The following is a 17,400-nucleotide window of genomic DNA, read 5'->3' as shown; positions in this document are numbered from 1 at the left end:
CTCTTTCCTCTTTGTAATGGTTGCAAATCCTAAACATTTCACAGGATATTTTTGTTTAACCACTTTAAACCTGAAAGTCTACACTTCAATTGCATCTCAGATGTTTCATTTGAAATAAAAATAGCAGCATGTAGAGCCCAAATCAATACATTTTGGTCACTGTCCAAATATTTCTGGACCTAACTGTATTTAGAAAATTGTGTATAATTTGCTTGCTACTTTTTGTTGGTATATTACATAAATTCCCAATAAAATACATTTAAATTTTTGGGTGTAACATGAAAAAATGTGGAAAAGTTCACTAAGTATGAATACTTTTTGAAGGCATTTTATTGGAGGGATATGTAGCGCCCCGAGGACTTGGTCGCTACAGAGGTATTGCACCTCATCCAGAGGTGTGATATCCCACTCCCGGGTAAGGATGGAGTATGGATCAAGGCTCAGTAGGCTGCATACAGAGAGAGAGGGAGAGGAGAAGGAACAGTGGAAAGGAAAGGGAACAAGACCAGAACCGAAGTAACGAGTGAAACAGAAAGGCTCAGGAACGAGAAGGAAGAGAGAACCCTAAGGACCCAGGAGACTGCGGGTGACGGGTTGGCAGAACAGGGTACCGGATCCCAAATTGGTGGAAGCAAATCATCTTCAGCCAAGAACCGGAGGTCGTGACCAGCCCTTTGTGCGACCCCTCGCTACACCTTGCTAGGAAGGCATACCATATAGGGTCAGGGACGTGGGCACGTAGCCCTCCCAAGAGAAGGCCCGCGGGAGCTGGACATAAGCTTGGTCACTGGTGGGGCACGAGCCGGAGGATGGACGGAAAGGAGCTTTGAGACATACTCCAGAAAGACCTGGGAGTTGACCGAGTCCCCTGCCTGGTGGATGCAGCATGGCTTGGGTGGTCACTGCTTCGCGAGAGTGGCCTGGAGAATACAAACTGTGAGTAAAAGACATTGGATTGCAACACGTTGTCTGTGACTTCTTGCTCCTCCGGCGCTATTGGTATTGGGACTATCTGCTCTATCACCCCCACCATCCACGACACTGCCCTGGGGCTGTGCTCTTCCCGTGGGGAGTCACACTACCTAAGCTGCATACACCATCAGCCCCGGCGGTCTGCCTTGCAGCGGCGGTCCGCACTGACCGCATTCCACGGGTGGCGTAGTCGGACATTAAACCACAAAAACCCCACAAAATACCGCCATTGGCCTGACCACCCTGAGCCACGGGACCGGGTCACCGCCACACGGAGACTACAACCCCCAGCATCCTACAAAAGGCCTGGTTCCGGATGCCCCGCGGCCCAGGGGGCGATTCAGATTTGGCGTAGTCGGCAGGATTGTAACCAACCCGTCACCGGCGGGTATTGCGTGCCTGAGAAGAAAAAGACTGTTTTATCGAGGATTGACTGTATTGAAAATGGCGCCGGCCCCGGCAGAACGGGCGCCATAATGTGCGCGCCAAAAGACAACAGGAGGCCACCTCCCATCGTGGGCCAGGTCCAAGAATGGCGCCAAAGAAGGAGCCCGCCCCCACCAGCCATGAATGCGGCTGTGGAAAAGTCCATCAGCGTGGGAGGGCTGCCCCTGAAACTGACTGTCACCAAGTTGCCCCAGGACCACCCCCAATGGGGGCGGGAAGTGAAGAAAACTGTGGGGCAGGGCGCGGTCTGGATCAGTCTAGACAGACCACACCCAGAAAGGAAGGAAGCGCCCAGCAGTACCAACACCTTGGTCAGGAGCCTGCTGCAGGCCGCACCGCCATACAGCCTGGTGGAGATCCTGGCGCAGCTCCCCAGGGACCCGGAGCGTGCGCAGGCTGCGCTGGAGGACTTGGACCGGAGGGTAGTCCAGGCGCAGCAGAATGCGCTGGCCGAGTGGAGAAGAGAGATGGCCCGGCAGGCTGGAACCCGCCAGCAGGAGGCGCCACCCGCAACCTGGAGCACGCCTGCCTCCGAGGATGGTGCTGGAGGGACGAAGGCCGGAGACGACGCCGCGGAGGGAGCCGCGAGGACTGAGGCAGGTAATGGGGACGTCACCACCCCGAGCCCAGCAGCTGCAAGCCTCCCCCAGCCTCCCGTCGCAGAGCCCGAAGCCCTACTCACCGCACCCATTGCCGCGCCGCCACTGCTCCCAACTAGACCTCAAGCGGCAGGAGCCGCGGTCACGCCCCGTTCCGCGCCACGCCCCTTGACCCCGGGCGCGGCAAAAGAGGAAGTACCACCGGCCTGGTCGCAAGGCCTGGTGAACCCGGGCGCGGCTGCCCCTCCAGCGCCCTCTTCCTCAACAGTGCCACCCCCAGGCCCGACCGGAAATTCCCTGGCCTGGTCGCAAGGCCGAGTGCCCCCGGGCGCTGCTCCCCGACAGAGGTGCCACCCCTGGGCGCAGACCTCTTTGCGCAACATACCGGCCCGGACGGGCTGCCCTTCGTGTGGCCACCGGAGTACGTCAACCCCCCGTCTCCGGAGAGAGCAACCCCTGCATGAGCCTCTGATCCCGGCTCCGGAGCCCGCCAAAATCTCTCCGCCCCCGCTGAAGGACACTCAATTTGCATGGGATCCCACCGGTGAGAATCTCATGGGGTTCTCCCAGGAGACCCGGGCGGACGCAGCCCAGCGTGAGGAGAGCTGCCGTCAACAGCTGGAGGTATTTGAGAGGGAACGGCGGGAGAGGCGGATCCGAGAGGAACAGCTGCAGGCCCGGAGCGCGGAGCAGAAGCGCAGGGCCCGACAGGACCCCCGAGCCGCCCGCGGTCCCCGAGTCACCGGGACCGTAATAAAGTTCCAGCTGGAGCATGGCTGGGGCTTCATCAGAGACCAGAGAACCCCGGCAACATCTTTGTCACCCGCAGGGACGTCGAGAGCCACCTGCCGGACGGACACCGCGGACGCGATCTCTACCCGGGTGATGTGGTCACCTTTCCCCGGCACAAGGGTGCCAAGGGACCGTACGCCCTCCACGTTCACCGGCTCACGGAGGAGGAGCTGCAGTACGACCAGTACGAGGAAAGCCAAGAGGACCCGGACGGGTCTGAAGACTATCCTTAGGAGGGAGCGCAAGGAGGACATAGCTATTAAAAGAAAGCAGCGTGAGTAAAGAACTGTACAAAGTTACCCGTTAGGGTACAAGGACTGTTTTTCTTTTGAACTGTTCCCGTTAATAAGTTTGGTCCCCGTTGGGACAGCTAAAAGACTGTTACCCATTTCCAAGATACCCCCTTTCTTACGTGGCTGAGGACTGAGAGCAGCCATCCCCTTTCCAACAGGCCGAGGACTGGGAACGGCCAACCCCTTGTAAATAGTTGCGCTTCTTAACGCGCCCCCTACTGGTTTTATAAAAGAACTGCAACGTCTACCTCAGGACGAATTAAATGGACTGTTGCACCTTTGAGAGAAAGTGAACACCTGGTCGCAAGTTGCCCAGCGGCCAGAAGTCAAGAATGTGTTTTTGAAGAATGTTTTACTTGCAAAAGTTTTATAATGTGTTTTATGGTAAAAGAGTTCCGGAAGTAATAACCAAAAGTGTTTCATCAGAGTGTTTCTCATGAAGGGAATTGTACAAGTGTGTCTGTTTCCTGATGTAAGCAGTTATTGAAAAAGTTTTTGCATACCCTGTGAATTGTTTTTGCTCTGTTCCAGCTCGAGGACGTGCTGTGCTTTACCAGGGGGGAATGTAGCGCCCCGAGGACTTGGTCGCTACAGAGGTATTGCACCTCATCCAGAGGTGTGATATCCCACTCCCGGGTAAGGATGGAGTATGTATCAAGGCTCAGTAGGCTGCATACAGCACACACACCCCATTTCCGAGGGACAGCTCAACGGTGCTCCCACTAGAAAGAAGTGCAGGCACGACCGACTATGTCCCTGGCTGGAGTGGGGAGGGGGGTGGAATACCCAGTGCTGTAGGGGCAGATAGGGGTTGGTTCCTGAGCATAGGTAGGAGCCCATTGGTTGCTAGTCACCTGGGCTCATGGTCAGAGGGAAGTATAAAAGGTGGGCACCATCTTAGAACAGGGTTCAGTTCGTGCAGTCTGTGAGGAGAAGTGGAGAAGACAGGGAGCAGAGGCTCTGTAGGAGCTCTGCTCAAAGGCGGGCCTGAGAAGAGGCCGGGGCCAGAGAGAGAGAGAGAGGAGAAGGAACAGTGGAAAGGAAAGGGAACAAGACCAGAACAGAAGTAACAAGTGAAACAGAAAGGCTCAGGAACGAGAAGGAAGAGAGAACCCTAAGGACCCAGGAGACTGCGGGTGACATGTTGGCAGAACAGGGTACCCGATCCCAAATTGGTGGAAGCAAATCATCTTCAGCCAAGAACCGGAGGTCGTGACCAGCCCTTGGTGCGACCCCTCGCTACACCTTGCTAGGAAGGCATACCATAAAGGGTCAGGGACGTGGCCACGTAGCTTTGAGACATACTCCAGAAAGACCTGGGAGTTGACCGAGTCCCCTGCCTGGTGGACGCAGCACGGCTTGGGTGGTCACTGCTTCGCAAGAGTGGCCTGGAGAATACAAACTGTGAGTAAAAGACATTGGATTGCAACACGTTGTCTGTGACTTCTTGCTCCTCCGGCACTATTGGTATTGGGACTATCTGCTCTATCACCCCCACCATCCACGACACTGCCCTGAGGCTGTGCTCTTCCCGTGGGGAGTCACACTACCTAAGCTGCATACACCATCAGCCCCGGCGGTCTGCCTTGCAGCGGCGGTCCGCACTGACCGCATTCCACGGGTGGCGTAGTCGGACATTAAACCACAAAAACCCCACAAAATACCGCCATTGGCCTGACCACCCTGAGCCACGGGACCGGGTCACCGCCACACGGAGACTACAACCCCCAGCATCCTACAAAAGGCCCGGTTCCGGGTGCCCCGCGGCCCAGGGGGCGAGTCAGATACATCATGGGGATAGGGATATGTTCATATGTACAGATGTGCATAATGTGTGCTCCAGAGCTGTGTGTATGTAATGTACTTGCTTCAGAGAAACACTAATGGAGCTAACTGCTGGCTTTTATCTGTCACAAAAACTCTCACAAAAATCAGCAATATTGACCCCTCCAGCTCATTATACAACCAGGCAAGTTTTAATAAGTAGTTAATATGTTAATATTCTATTTTTAGTCTAATTCAACAGGTACATCTTATAGTAAGGTGCGTCTTATAGTCCAAAACATATAGTAATCTTGAGTAATTAAGAGGTTACATTTTATTATAGAACTTTGGAAAAAATGCAGATTTACAACTATTAACAATAACAATCACTAACCTTCTTGTTTCAGATTTAGGAGCATTGCAAAGTCTTACTTTAGAAGAGCAGATGGAGTTTTGCTTCTCTATGACGTGACTTGTGAGAAGAGCTTCTTGAATGTGAGAGAATGGATAGACATGATTGAGGTAATATCTTAGCGACGCAATATATATAGGCATGTACACGCTTACTTACAGGTGTATAGTTAAACCTAAGGTTAAATGTAACATGTCATCTGATTCATGCTGCATAAAGCATGGGCAGCAGTAATCAGTGCCTGGCTGCACGATTGCAGCCAGACACAGTAGATATAATAAGTCTACATACTCCTGTTAAAATGCCAGGTTTTTGCCATGTTAAAAAAATCATACTAAAAAGAATAATTTTAAATGCTTTTCCACCTTTAATATCAATTCTAATCTGTACAATTCAGTTGAAAAGATTTCAGTCTTTTTGGATAGGAGTCTATCAGCATGACACATCTATAATTGGCAATCTTTGCCCACTCATCTTTGCAGTAGCACTCCCAATCTGTCAGAAGTCAAGGACATCTCCTATGTACAGCCCTCTTCAGATCAACCTATAGATTTTCAATTGTATTCACATCGGGGATCTGGCTGGACCATTCCAAAACTTTGATCTTCTTCTGGCAAAGCCATTCTTTTGTTGATTTGGAGGTATGTTTAGGGACGTTTTCATGCTGAAATGTGAAATTCCTCTTTATCTTCAGCTTTTTAGAAAAAGGCTGAAGGTTTTGTTGCAAAATTGACTGATATTTGGAACTGTTTCTGATTCCCTCCATCTCAAATAAAACCCCATTTACTGCTGCCAAAAAACAACTTCCACCAAGCTTCACTTTGTGTATGGTGTTTTTTTGGAGATGCACATTGTTGGCTTTGTGCCAAATATACCTTTTGGAAATATGGCCAAAAAGTTCAACCTCGGTCTCATCAGCCCATAACGCGTTTTCCCACATGCTTTAGTAGACTTGTGTCATGGCTTGGTTTGAGGATTCGATCTGCTGACCTGTTGCTCCATGGTTGGTTCCTCTGTCTACTGAGCTGTTGCCTTTTTTCCCTTTTCAAATGCTGATGGTACCAATTGTCTTTGTTCCCCCTTCTTGGTTTGCTCCTCTCCAGGTGTTTTCCATTTTCCCATTTGATCTGCCCTATCACATTCTGGGTTTGGTTTTTGTTGTCACCCTTCACTGCAGGTGGACTTGGGTTTAGGAGTTCCTGCCCTTCAGCTAAGGGGTTACCTTGCATGGTAAACACCAGATGAATTCCTGCAGGGGGTCTGTTTTTTCCTTCCCAGTTTCTCTTCCTTTCATCTCTTTAGGTTTCTGGGAGATTATTTTTGGCTCTACTTAGCTTTCCCTCTTTACCTTATATGAACATGTTTTAATTTACTTACCCTGAGTTTTCATATCTACGTGCATATTTTCCTCTCCTCTTGCTGACAGTGTGTTGCAGCCTCCCCTCTGGTTCTTCCGAAGGTACGAGAAACCCCTTGATGACCTTTTAGGGAGCCAGGTCCGAGGTGGTCTTTTTTAGTTGTGAGTTAGGATCTTTCTAGTCTGTACAGGGAACTGGGTGTGGGTGCTTTGTCTCCCTGTAGTAAGTCTTCCCTTTTTCCGTTACCTGTAAGTAAGTGTGTGTTACGTTCATAGCAACTTGTAGGTTTTGCCAAAATATAGCTGGACTTGGATGTTTTTTTGTAAGAAAAGGCTTCCATCTAGCCACCTTACCCCATAGGCCAAACATATGAGGAATATGGAGATTGTTGTCACATACAGTACACAATCCGTACTTACCAGAAATGACTGGAGCTCATTTAATATTGCTGTAGGTCTCTTGGTAGCCTCATGAACCAATTTTCTTCTCGTCTTTTAATCAGTTTTTGAGGCATGTACAGGTCTTGGTAATGTCAGTGTTGTGCAAATTTAAGCCACTTAGTGATGACCATCTTCACAGTGTTCCATGGTATATTTAATGCCTTGGAAATGTTTTGTTCCATTCTTCTGACTGATAACTTTCAACAATGAGATCCCTTTGTTGTGTTGTAAGCTGTTTACCGACAATGGCTTTTGCAGTAAAATGCATCTAAGAAGATGTCAAGAAAATCCCACAGAATAGCTAAGAATGGTGTGAGTCAGGATCACTGTAAATGATGGCAGCTGTGTACTGACTACTATTTAACATGAGTTTAAATGTGAGTGGCTAATTCTGAACACAACCTTATTCTCAATTATATGAGGCTGTTCACATTCACACTTATGCAATCACATTATGTTAGTTTTGATTTTTTTTCCCTCTCAAAATAATTTCCATTTGTTTCCCAATGGATTTGTACAGATTACATTGGTGACATTAAAAGTGGAAAAAATTCTGAAATCATTCTTATTGGTATGACATTTTTTACATGATAAAAACCTATCCTTGGTGGGTAGACTTTTTATATAATCTTTTATCATTTTCACTGATACGCTCTAGCATTTCAGAGAATATATACTTTAAAGATCTGTCCATAGACCATAGCCGGAGATGAGACTAGTCCGGCGCAACCCCCAACCGACTCTTCCAGCGCTGCTGCAGGTGATTAACAGGTCACTTCCTCACATGTACATACAGTACAGACCAAAAGTTTGGACACACCTTCTCATTTAAAGATTTTTCTGTATTTTCATGACTATGAGAATTGTACATTCACACTGAAGGCATCAAAACTGTGAATTAACACATGTGAAATTATATACTTAACAAAAAAGTGTGAAACAGCTGAAAATATGTCTTATATTCTAGGTTCTTCAAAGTATCCACCTTTTGCTTTGATGACTGCTTTGCACACTCTTGGCATTCTCTTGATGAGCTTCAAGAGTTAGTCACCGGAAATGGTTTTCACTTCACAGATGTGCCCTGTCAGGTTTAATAAGTGGGATTTCTTGCCTTATAAATGGGGTTGGGACCATCAGTTGTGTTGTGCAGAAGTCTGGTGGATACACAGCTAATAGTCCTACTGAATAGACTGTTAGAATTTGTATTATGGCAAGAAAAAAGCAGCTAAGTAAAGAAAAACGAGTGGCCATCATTACTTTAAGAAATGAAGGTCAGTCAGTCTGAAAAATTGGGCAAACTTTGAAAGTGTCCCCAAGTGCAGTTGCAAAAACCATCAAGTGCTACAAAGAAACTGGCTCACATGAGGACCGCCCAAGGAAAGGAAGACCAAGAGTCACCTCTGCTTCTGAGGATAAGTTTATCCGAGTCACCAGCCTCAGAAATCACAGGTTAACAGCAGCTCAGATTAGAGACCAGGTCAATGCCACACAGAGTTCTAGCAGCAGACACATCTCTTCAACAACTGTTAAAAGGAGACTTTGTGCAGCAGGCCTTCATGGTAAAATAGCTGCTAGGAAACCACTGCTAAGGACAGGCAACAAGCAGAAGAGACTTGTTTGGGCTTAAGAACACAAGGAATGGACATTAGACCAGTGAAAATCTGTGCTTTGGTCTGATGAGTCAAAATTTGAGATCTTTGGTTCCAACCACCGTGTCTTTGTGCGATGCAGAAAAGGTGAACGGATGGACTCTACATGCCTGATTCCCACCGTGAAGCATGGAGGAGGAGGTGTGATGGTGTGGGGGTGCTTTGCTGGTGACACTGTTGGGGATTTATTCAAAATTGAAGGCATACTGAACCAGCATGGCTACCACAGCATCTTGCAGCGGCATGCTATTATATCCGGTTTGCGTTTAGTTGGACCATCATTTTTTTTTCAACAAGACAATGACCCCAAACACACCTCCAGGCTGTGTAATGACTATTTGACCAAGAAGGAGAGTGATGGGGTGCTACGCCAGATGACCTGGCCTCCACAGTCACCAGACCTGAACCCAATCGAGATGGTTTGGGGTGAGCTGGACCGCAGAGTGAAGGCAAAAGGGCCAACAAGTTCTAAGCATCTCTGGAACTCCTTCAAGATTGTTGGAAGACCATTTCCGGTGACTACCTCTTGAAGCTCATCAAGAGAATGCCAAGAGTGTGCAAAGCAGTCATCAAAGCAAAAGGTGGCTACTTTGAAGAACCTAGAATATAAGACATATTTTCAGTTGTTTCACACTTTTTTGTTAAGTATATAATTCCACATGTGTTAATTCATAGTTTTGATGCCTTCAGTGTGAATGTACAATTTTCATAGTCAAGAAAATACAGAAAAATCTTTACATGAGAAGGTGTGTCCAAACTTTTGGTCTGTACTGTATAGTAGGTAGGGACCTGTCAATCACACATATCAGCGCTGGGAAGAGCCGGACGCGGATTATAATATGCTAGACGTCAATTATGAAACTCGTCTGCAATTCAGGCAGCCCATGGTTCAGCAGCATGAATCAGGTTCCCTTTAAGTTAAAGGTTTTTCAGACGCAGTTAAAATAGTTTGGTAGATCACCCAGAAATTTTGACAAGACATACATTATTCAACTAAATTATGGCATTGACCTGTTCACTAATTCTGAAAAATTCACGCATACAGTCATGGCCGAAAGTGTTGGCACCCTTGAAATTGTTACAGAAAGTGATGTATTTCTCCTAGAAAATTATTGCAATTAGACATGTTTTGACACATGTTTATTTTCTTTGTGTGTATTGGAACAACACAAAAAAACTGCGGAAAAAAGGCAAATTGTACATAATTTCACAGGAAACCCCAAAAATGGGCAGGACAAAATTGTTGACACCTTTCCAAAATTGTAGGTAAACAACTTTGTTTCAATCATGTGATGCTCGTTCAAACTCACCTGTGACAACTAACAGGTGGGGGCAATATAAAAATCACACCTAAAAAACAGATAAAAAGGGGAAAAGTCTCAATTTTTGCATTGTGTGTCTGTGTGTGCCGTACTAAGCATGGAGAACAGAATGAGGAGAAGAGAACTGTCTAAGGACTTGAGTACCAAAATTGTTGAAAAATATCAACAATCTCAAGGTTACAAGTCCATTTCCAGGGATCTTGATGTTCCTTTAACCACGGTGCACAACATAATTAAGAAGTTTACAACCCATGGCACTATAGCTAATCTCCCTGGACAGGCAGAGAAAATTGATGAAAGGTTGCAACACAGGATAGTCCAGATGGTGGATAAGCAGCGCCCATCAGGATGCTAAGAAATTCAAGCTGTCCTGCAGGCTCAAGGTGCATCAGTGTCAGTGCGAACATTTGAATGAAATGAAACGCTGTGGCAGGAGACCAAGGAGCACCCCACTGCTGACACAAGACAAAAAAAGCTAGACTGGAGTTTTCCAAAATCCTTCTTGGAAACATCTTGTGGTCAGATGAGACCAAGATTGAGCTTTTTGGTAAAGCGGATCATTCTACTGTTTACCAAAAACGAAATGAGGCCTACAAAGAAAAGAACACAGTATCTACAGTCAAATATGGTGGAAGTTCAAAGATGTTTTGGGGTTGTTGTGCTGCCTCTGGCACTGGGTGCCTTGACTGTGTGCATTGCATCATGAAATCTGAAGATTACCAAAGGATTATGGGTCGCAATATAATGCAGAGTGTCAGAAAGCTGGTTTTGCTTCCCAGGTCATGGGTGTTCCAGAAGGACAATGACCCCAAACATACTTCAAGAAGCACCCAGAAATGAATGGAAACAAAGTGCTGGAGAGTTCTGAAGTGGCCAGCACTGAGTCCGGATCTAAATCCCATTGAACACCCATGGAGAGATCTTAAAATTGCTGCTAGGAGAAGGCACCCTTCAATTATGAGAGACCTTGAGCAGTTTGCAAGAGAAGAGTGGTACAAAATTCGAGTTGAGAAGTGTAAGAAGCTTGTTGATGGTTATAGGAAATGATTGATTGCAGTCCTTTATTACAAAGGGTGTGCAACCAAATATTAAGATGATGGTGCCAACAATTTTGTCCTGCCCATTTCTTGTGGTTTTGTGTGAAATTATGTACAATTTGCCTTTTTTTCTCTGTGTTTTTGTATAGTTCCAATACACACAAAGGGAATAAACATGTGTATAACAAAACGTGTAATTGCAATAATTTTCTGGGAGAAATGCTTCATTTTCTGGAACAATTTCAAGGGTACCAACACTTTCAGGCCATGACTGTAGGCAATTTATAACATTTACCCAATGCATGTAAAAAAATGTTTGTCAAAATAAGTGAAAAAACATAGAAAAAGTAATAATGCACCAGGACTTGCAACATAGAGCCTGATTCATTATTGCATTTGCGCCTTTTTTCATCTAGTTTTGGTGAATGTCAACTGTTTTTCATTTCCACCTAATTGCTTCTTTCAATTTGTACCTGTTTTTTTTTCATATTTTTGCGCAACTGTAATCCATTCCCCTAGAGGGGTTTTATGTACGCCTGATATTTGTGTACAAATTTTGTGACATTTTACCTGAACATCCAACTTTTTGTTCTAAAAAATTAGCAAAATTTAGGAATCACGTTTGTTAGTTTGAAGAACTTGGTCATCAACAAGTATGAAAACCAAATGACTTAAAAAATAGAAATGATGAAGAGGGCTCAGAATGTTCAATAGGTTCATTCACCGCCAGGTGTATGAATTTTCTGTTGAAATATTTTGCACATGTGGTATTGAAAAAAATCTAAAATTTTTCTCAAATCCTGATTGTGTTACTTTTACTATATATTTTGGATATCTGAAGGGATAGTTCCAACCTTGTGGTAATGTGCACCTAACCTGTCTATGCTGAGTGATTAGAGGGTGTGGTGTCAAATTTATTTTAATTACTACTATAGGTGTTTAATATAATTTAAGCTGTCATGTTCCTTTCAGGATTCAACAAATGACAGTATACCTATCATGATGGTTGGGAATAAAGCTGATCTCCGACAACCACTCTCAGAACAAGGTCATAAATGTGTACCAACCAGTTATGGAGAGAAGCTATCCATGGTAAGTGTCAAAAGCAAAACAAGTAAAAACGGTAAGAAAAACTGAAAAAAGCACCACTCCAGCGTTTTTTTTTTTTATTTCAGTGCTGGAATGGTGCTACTAGTCTAAGTTCCCCGAACCCTAGTCTTATACTTACCAGCCGCTGTCTTCAGCTCTTCCAGTGCTGCTCCTGTCCTTTTACGTGACTGCATCTTCTGACTGACTAGAAGTCAGAGGTAACGGTCAGAAGCTCTCAATCTAAGTTTATGGGAGCCTTGTTCTGGATATTTGAGTTGTGACTTCCGGATCGCCCAGCGAACACTAGAGCGATCCGGCAGGTCACAAACTACTGGAGACTGATTGGAGGGGCACCAATAAAAGAAGATAGCTGGTAAGTATAAGATTAAGTGCAATGAACTTAGATTAGAAGCAGCTGCCCTTGGGAAACGGAAGACAGACTCAATTGAAAGTTTGAATGTATGAATTTTAATACTTCATGTTAATCATTGGTAGATGTATTAGTGTCTTGACCTCCGATATGTCGAAAGTATTCTTACTATTGATTGTTGGTTGCATTCATGTTCTTGTGGATCTGTTTGCACTGCTAGGTAAGAAATATATATGATTCATCAAAGTGATTATACCAGAATACTGCTTTAAAAAGCCATAACATTTTTCATAATGCTGAGTTCAGCAAAAATGTAGCGACTTTTGGCATTTTTAAGCCCTTATTGCTCAGTTTGCAAAAATAAGCACAGCTGGGCAGAACAGGGGTGTGACTCTACATCTCATTTAATTCATGACGAGCTGTGGTGTATGTTACGCCAAAAAATCTTACTCCAGTTCCTGAGTGGGGAATGATTTGCGGCAATGAGCAAAGAGGCGCATGCCATTTTTCAGACACGCCTGATTCATAGACAGCACACCCCATCATAAAGACCCAAGAAAAAGACTAAAGGCACTCAAAGTGTTACCCTCAATATAAGACACAGCGAGCAAAGGATTGTATATGCTCACCTGCCCGGGTTGTGACCTGGCACAACTCTGTACTGGAAAGAATGAAGGGCTGCTGCTTTGACCACTGTCCCACACACTGATGGGAAGAAACGTATTTAAACCAAACAGGAAAAAGAGTGGCAATTCCCTGGCGCCCAGGAATTACTGCTAAGTTTCCTGTTGGGTTTGAATACCCCATCAAGACCACCATTGTTCAGACTGGTCTTGATGAATCAGGGCCATAGACTTGAGTCTATGTCCACTGTATATTGATGGAAACCTCCTAAATCAGTGTTGGGGGTTGCTTACACAGAGCAGTTGACTTGGAGGTTGGAGACTCCTAGTGCTGAAGTGATAATCTGCTTAGGCCCTCCAGGGAAGGAGCTGTCTTTATTCCCTATTTCCCTCCTTAATTTGGACATAAACATTTTAGCGAAATTCTTGATTAATAGGCTCAATGAGGTTTTAGTTTAATTCAAATGAAATGGGATCTATGCATGAGAAAGCAACGGTTATTAATGTCTATCGTCTCTTACTTAAAGGGGTTGTCCTGTCAAAAGTGATAAGATTGCAGTCACTCTGTGTGACTGCAAACTTATGAATCCCCCCAGTGCAGGCACAGTGCACTGCTGGGATTCGCCGGTATGAGACCCGGTAATGGAGGGTATGTATGAGTTATACATACTCCCGTCCAGTGGGCGCGGCCTCGCTCTCCATACACTTCTAGTCGGACACACCCACTGGCCGCCCACGTCACTAGATGGGTCGTGGCCTCGCTTCACACAAGTGTAAGGAGCGAGGCGGCGCTGAATGGCCGGGGGTATGTATAACATATACATAGCCTCCGGTCCCGGGTCTCATATCGGTGAATCCCTACAGCACACAGTACCTGCAGACTTATCAACGGACAACCACTTTAATATTGATGTGGCATTTTCTGAGGAAATACCGGGCTATGTCATTTCCCTTGATACATGTAAAGTATCAAATGTAAAAAAAAAATGAAGCGGTTAGAGAAGACAGGAAACAGTAGGAACTTTTTAATTAAAGTATATTAGAAAAATTATTAGATTGTTACATTAAATAGATAGGCATTTAGGATTAAAATCAACTCTACGTAATGTGGAGACTGCGATTTATGGTGCCCTATGCGGCTCATATGAAGGCCTGACCAAATCATTTTTCCATTACATGTCTCCGAAATAGGCCCCCATAGCATAGCGGGAAATTGGCTTGTCTTAATTTAGGTGGGGTGTCAGTTTCAACATTCCCTAAAACTCCCCTATGGCTTAACCGAAACCTTCCACACTTTTATAACTTTGATGATATTTCTTTTTGGACCTCCTATGCAATCAGATATCTTGATCAATCATTTCCTAATCAATCTAGATTCCCCTCTTTCCAGGGAATGCAAGTTATACCATATACCTAAATTCAGGTTCTTCCAGTATTTACAACTTCGGCATGTTACTCAGTCAGAATTTGGTTCTTTGGAGATCCAGATAGAATTGTCATCTCTTGAATTCCTGCTTTGTACATTGGATTTTTCTAAACCCCTCTCCAATATATATTGTCTTTTACAGTCTGTTGGCCCTGCTCTGCTTGTAAAGGAACACCAGAGGTGGAAGGATACCATTCTGAATCTTTCCGATGATGACTGGGAGGATTTTACTGATCTCTTTTTCAGTTCAGTGGTCCTGTACTAGGATCCTCCTGTTTTGCTCCTCTGCTCTTAGGTTCTTGAATACACATTTTGATTTCCCAAGTGTTATCCCCACAAACTTTTTTGCTAGGTGTTTTAGACACCAGTGTTTCAAGCACATAAAGAGGATTTTTGTTTTTAGATTTCTACTCTTTTGTGATCAGAAAATTGTGATTATGGCTTGGATGTAACCTAACACCCCTACCCTGTCCCAGCGGTTTATTCAGATTAGTCGATATTCACCCCACTATAAGATATTTTAGATAATTGCTAAGTGCCCACAGCAATTTGACAAAATTTGGGCAGAGTGGATATCCAACAATGCCACGGATTCCCAGTAATCTGCTTATGGAAGCCTTGGGCGGCTGGTGAATAGGCGGTCTCCAGTTTCTCATTCTATTGTGTTTGTGGGTGGTAGTGTGTGTGAGAATATGCGTGTGTGTAACTGTATGAATGGATTACCAGTCCTAATGGAATATTTTACATTTTTGTTGTATTACAAATACACATGCTTCAATTCTTCTTTTACTGATTTCATGTCAGGTCATAATATAGTAGACTGGCATTCTTGTGCAATCCCTGCGAAGTTGTTTACGGGGTGCACAGTGGTGTATTATTATTCTTGATATCTCTATTATTAAAACCGTCTAAAAAAAACGTAAAAAAAAGGAAAAATAGATACAGTCTTAACTACATTGTATTCTAATTTGAGATTCATGCTGCAATTTTTTATTCTTTTTCCTGTATAGACATATGGAGCTTTATTCTGTGAAACTAGTGCCAAAGAGGGATCAAATATTGTGGAGGCCGTCCTTCATCTTGCACGGTATGTATATCGCTTATAACAATGTAAAGATTACAGCAGGAGCTAAAATAAACCATTCAAGGTAAACTGGGTCATTGCGTGCACTGACAATAAAGCAGTAGAATGACAAACCATGGGTGAAGGGCATTATTAGTAATAGGTATTTTCTATCATGTAGCCCTCCATATTGATTTGAAATAATGCGCGGACTCTCGAGCGAGGCCACCGCTGTGATCTAACCATTGGGGACAGTCTGCAGAGCAGGGCAGCCATGTGTGCTGGAAGATTTACTTTCTATTGTCTTTGCTTCTTTAGGGAAGTAAGAAAGCGCAGCGATAATGAAGATGACAGAGGATCTGTAACCAACCTTTCGGGAGCCATTACCAAAAAGCCGACACAGATGAAAAACTGCTGTAACGTCTAAACTTTTCTAACAAGCCCCCTTCCCGTCATACAATGCTACTTTTTATAAGTTGTTTTGGACAAAGGATTGTACATATGCGATACTATGCGGCCCCTCTGCTCCCCATTGCTTGCACCTTTAATGCACATTGCACCTGCCAACTGATATGTTATATATATATCACTACATGTACAGATTACAGTATGAGTAAATGAGATAAAAGATTATTGTAAGTGAACAGTCCTCTTACTGATAAACATGTTCTTCTGTCTGTGTATTGAAGATGTTTATCGGCCGGTTTTTGTACATTTATTTATAAATGTGACTTTTTATGCTTTATTGGGGGGGTTTCTGAAAACCACTTTTTAAAGTGACTCTGTTAGGCCAAACTGACATAAACTATGTACATAGCCTTCTAGGAATATAGCCTCTATAAAAAAAAATCTCACTTTTAGGGTGCAATCAGACTGCTGTATAACATGGATGAGGATCGCATTGAATGGCATGGACTGGCTGGCGGCTCTCCTGACCCGAGCATGCTGTCACTCTCTCTGGTCAGGAGAGCTGTCGACCAGTCCGAGCATTGAAATGCGACCGTCTTCCATGTTATAAGGCCGTGTGACTGCGCCCATACAGTAGTGTACTATTTGATGCCTCCACTCTGCAGAAATGATCGTTGAACCTCAGTTTCTACAGAACCAAGGCACCAATTAGGACACCAAATGTGGGATTCTTATGGGTGCTATATCCACTATAAGGCTATGGGCTTAGTTTATAGTCAGTTTGGGCAGATAGATTTCCTTTAAGCACTATGTCAATGTTCTTGTATTTGTCTTAAATTTCACTATTGCTCTTATACTGTAAATAATTTATTAAAAAAAATTCAATGGCAAGTAAATGGTTGTGTTTTCTTTTTAAGATTTTATTGTAAGCAGGTGTGTAAGGTTAAGTTCTTACAATGAGTTTTTGCTGAGTCTTTGACACTGCTAATTTTTATTGCACAAGAAATGTAACATCTTACAGTTCCATTTTTGAAATTGACAATATGGCAGCTTATCTTGCGGGTAGGCCTTATTTTATATGCAAATATTTTCACCGTAGAATTGCATTAGATGCAGAAGATCTGCAATTAAAAAATTCATGTTAGACTTTAGTGTGTTTCCACCGTGGAAACGCACTGAAATGCAAGTAATCCACATGACTATATCTATAAAATTTGTCAAAGCAAAATACCAGGAAGTATCAAAAACAATAGAAAAATATAAAGAAGATGTCCTTATAAGTTAAAGTTGAGGAAAAAGATTTGTCCTGGACCAGCATCCAGTCTGGTCTTATTAA

General features: G+C 44.3%; 1 protein-coding gene across 1 annotated transcript in view; it reads left to right on the top strand.

Annotated features, from left to right (window-relative positions):
• RASEF (RAS and EF-hand domain containing) overlaps positions 1 to 16,960 on the top strand; it is a 125,909-nt gene extending 108,949 nt beyond the window's left edge. The window contains exons 14-17 of the mRNA XM_073670910.1: positions 5,275 to 5,389; positions 12,058 to 12,177; positions 15,604 to 15,680; positions 15,975 to 16,960. Of these exons, the coding sequence (XP_073527011.1) occupies positions 5,275 to 5,389; positions 12,058 to 12,177; positions 15,604 to 15,680; positions 15,975 to 16,083 (421 nt within the window). The 3' untranslated portion in view covers positions 16,084 to 16,960. The remainder of the gene's footprint in view (positions 1 to 5,274; positions 5,390 to 12,057; positions 12,178 to 15,603; positions 15,681 to 15,974) is intronic.
• Positions 16,961 to 17,400: the final 440 nt, after the last annotated feature.

Source organism: Phyllobates terribilis, unplaced genomic scaffold (genome assembly GCF_046119375.1).
Source record: "Phyllobates terribilis strain yellow unplaced genomic scaffold, ASM4611937v1 Scaffold_1__5_contigs__length_1240528914, whole genome shotgun sequence".
Taxonomy (NCBI): Eukaryota; Metazoa; Chordata; class Amphibia; order Anura; family Dendrobatidae; genus Phyllobates; species Phyllobates terribilis.
Note: the sequence above shows the minus strand (reverse complement) of the source record. Positions and strands in the feature narration are given on the sequence as shown.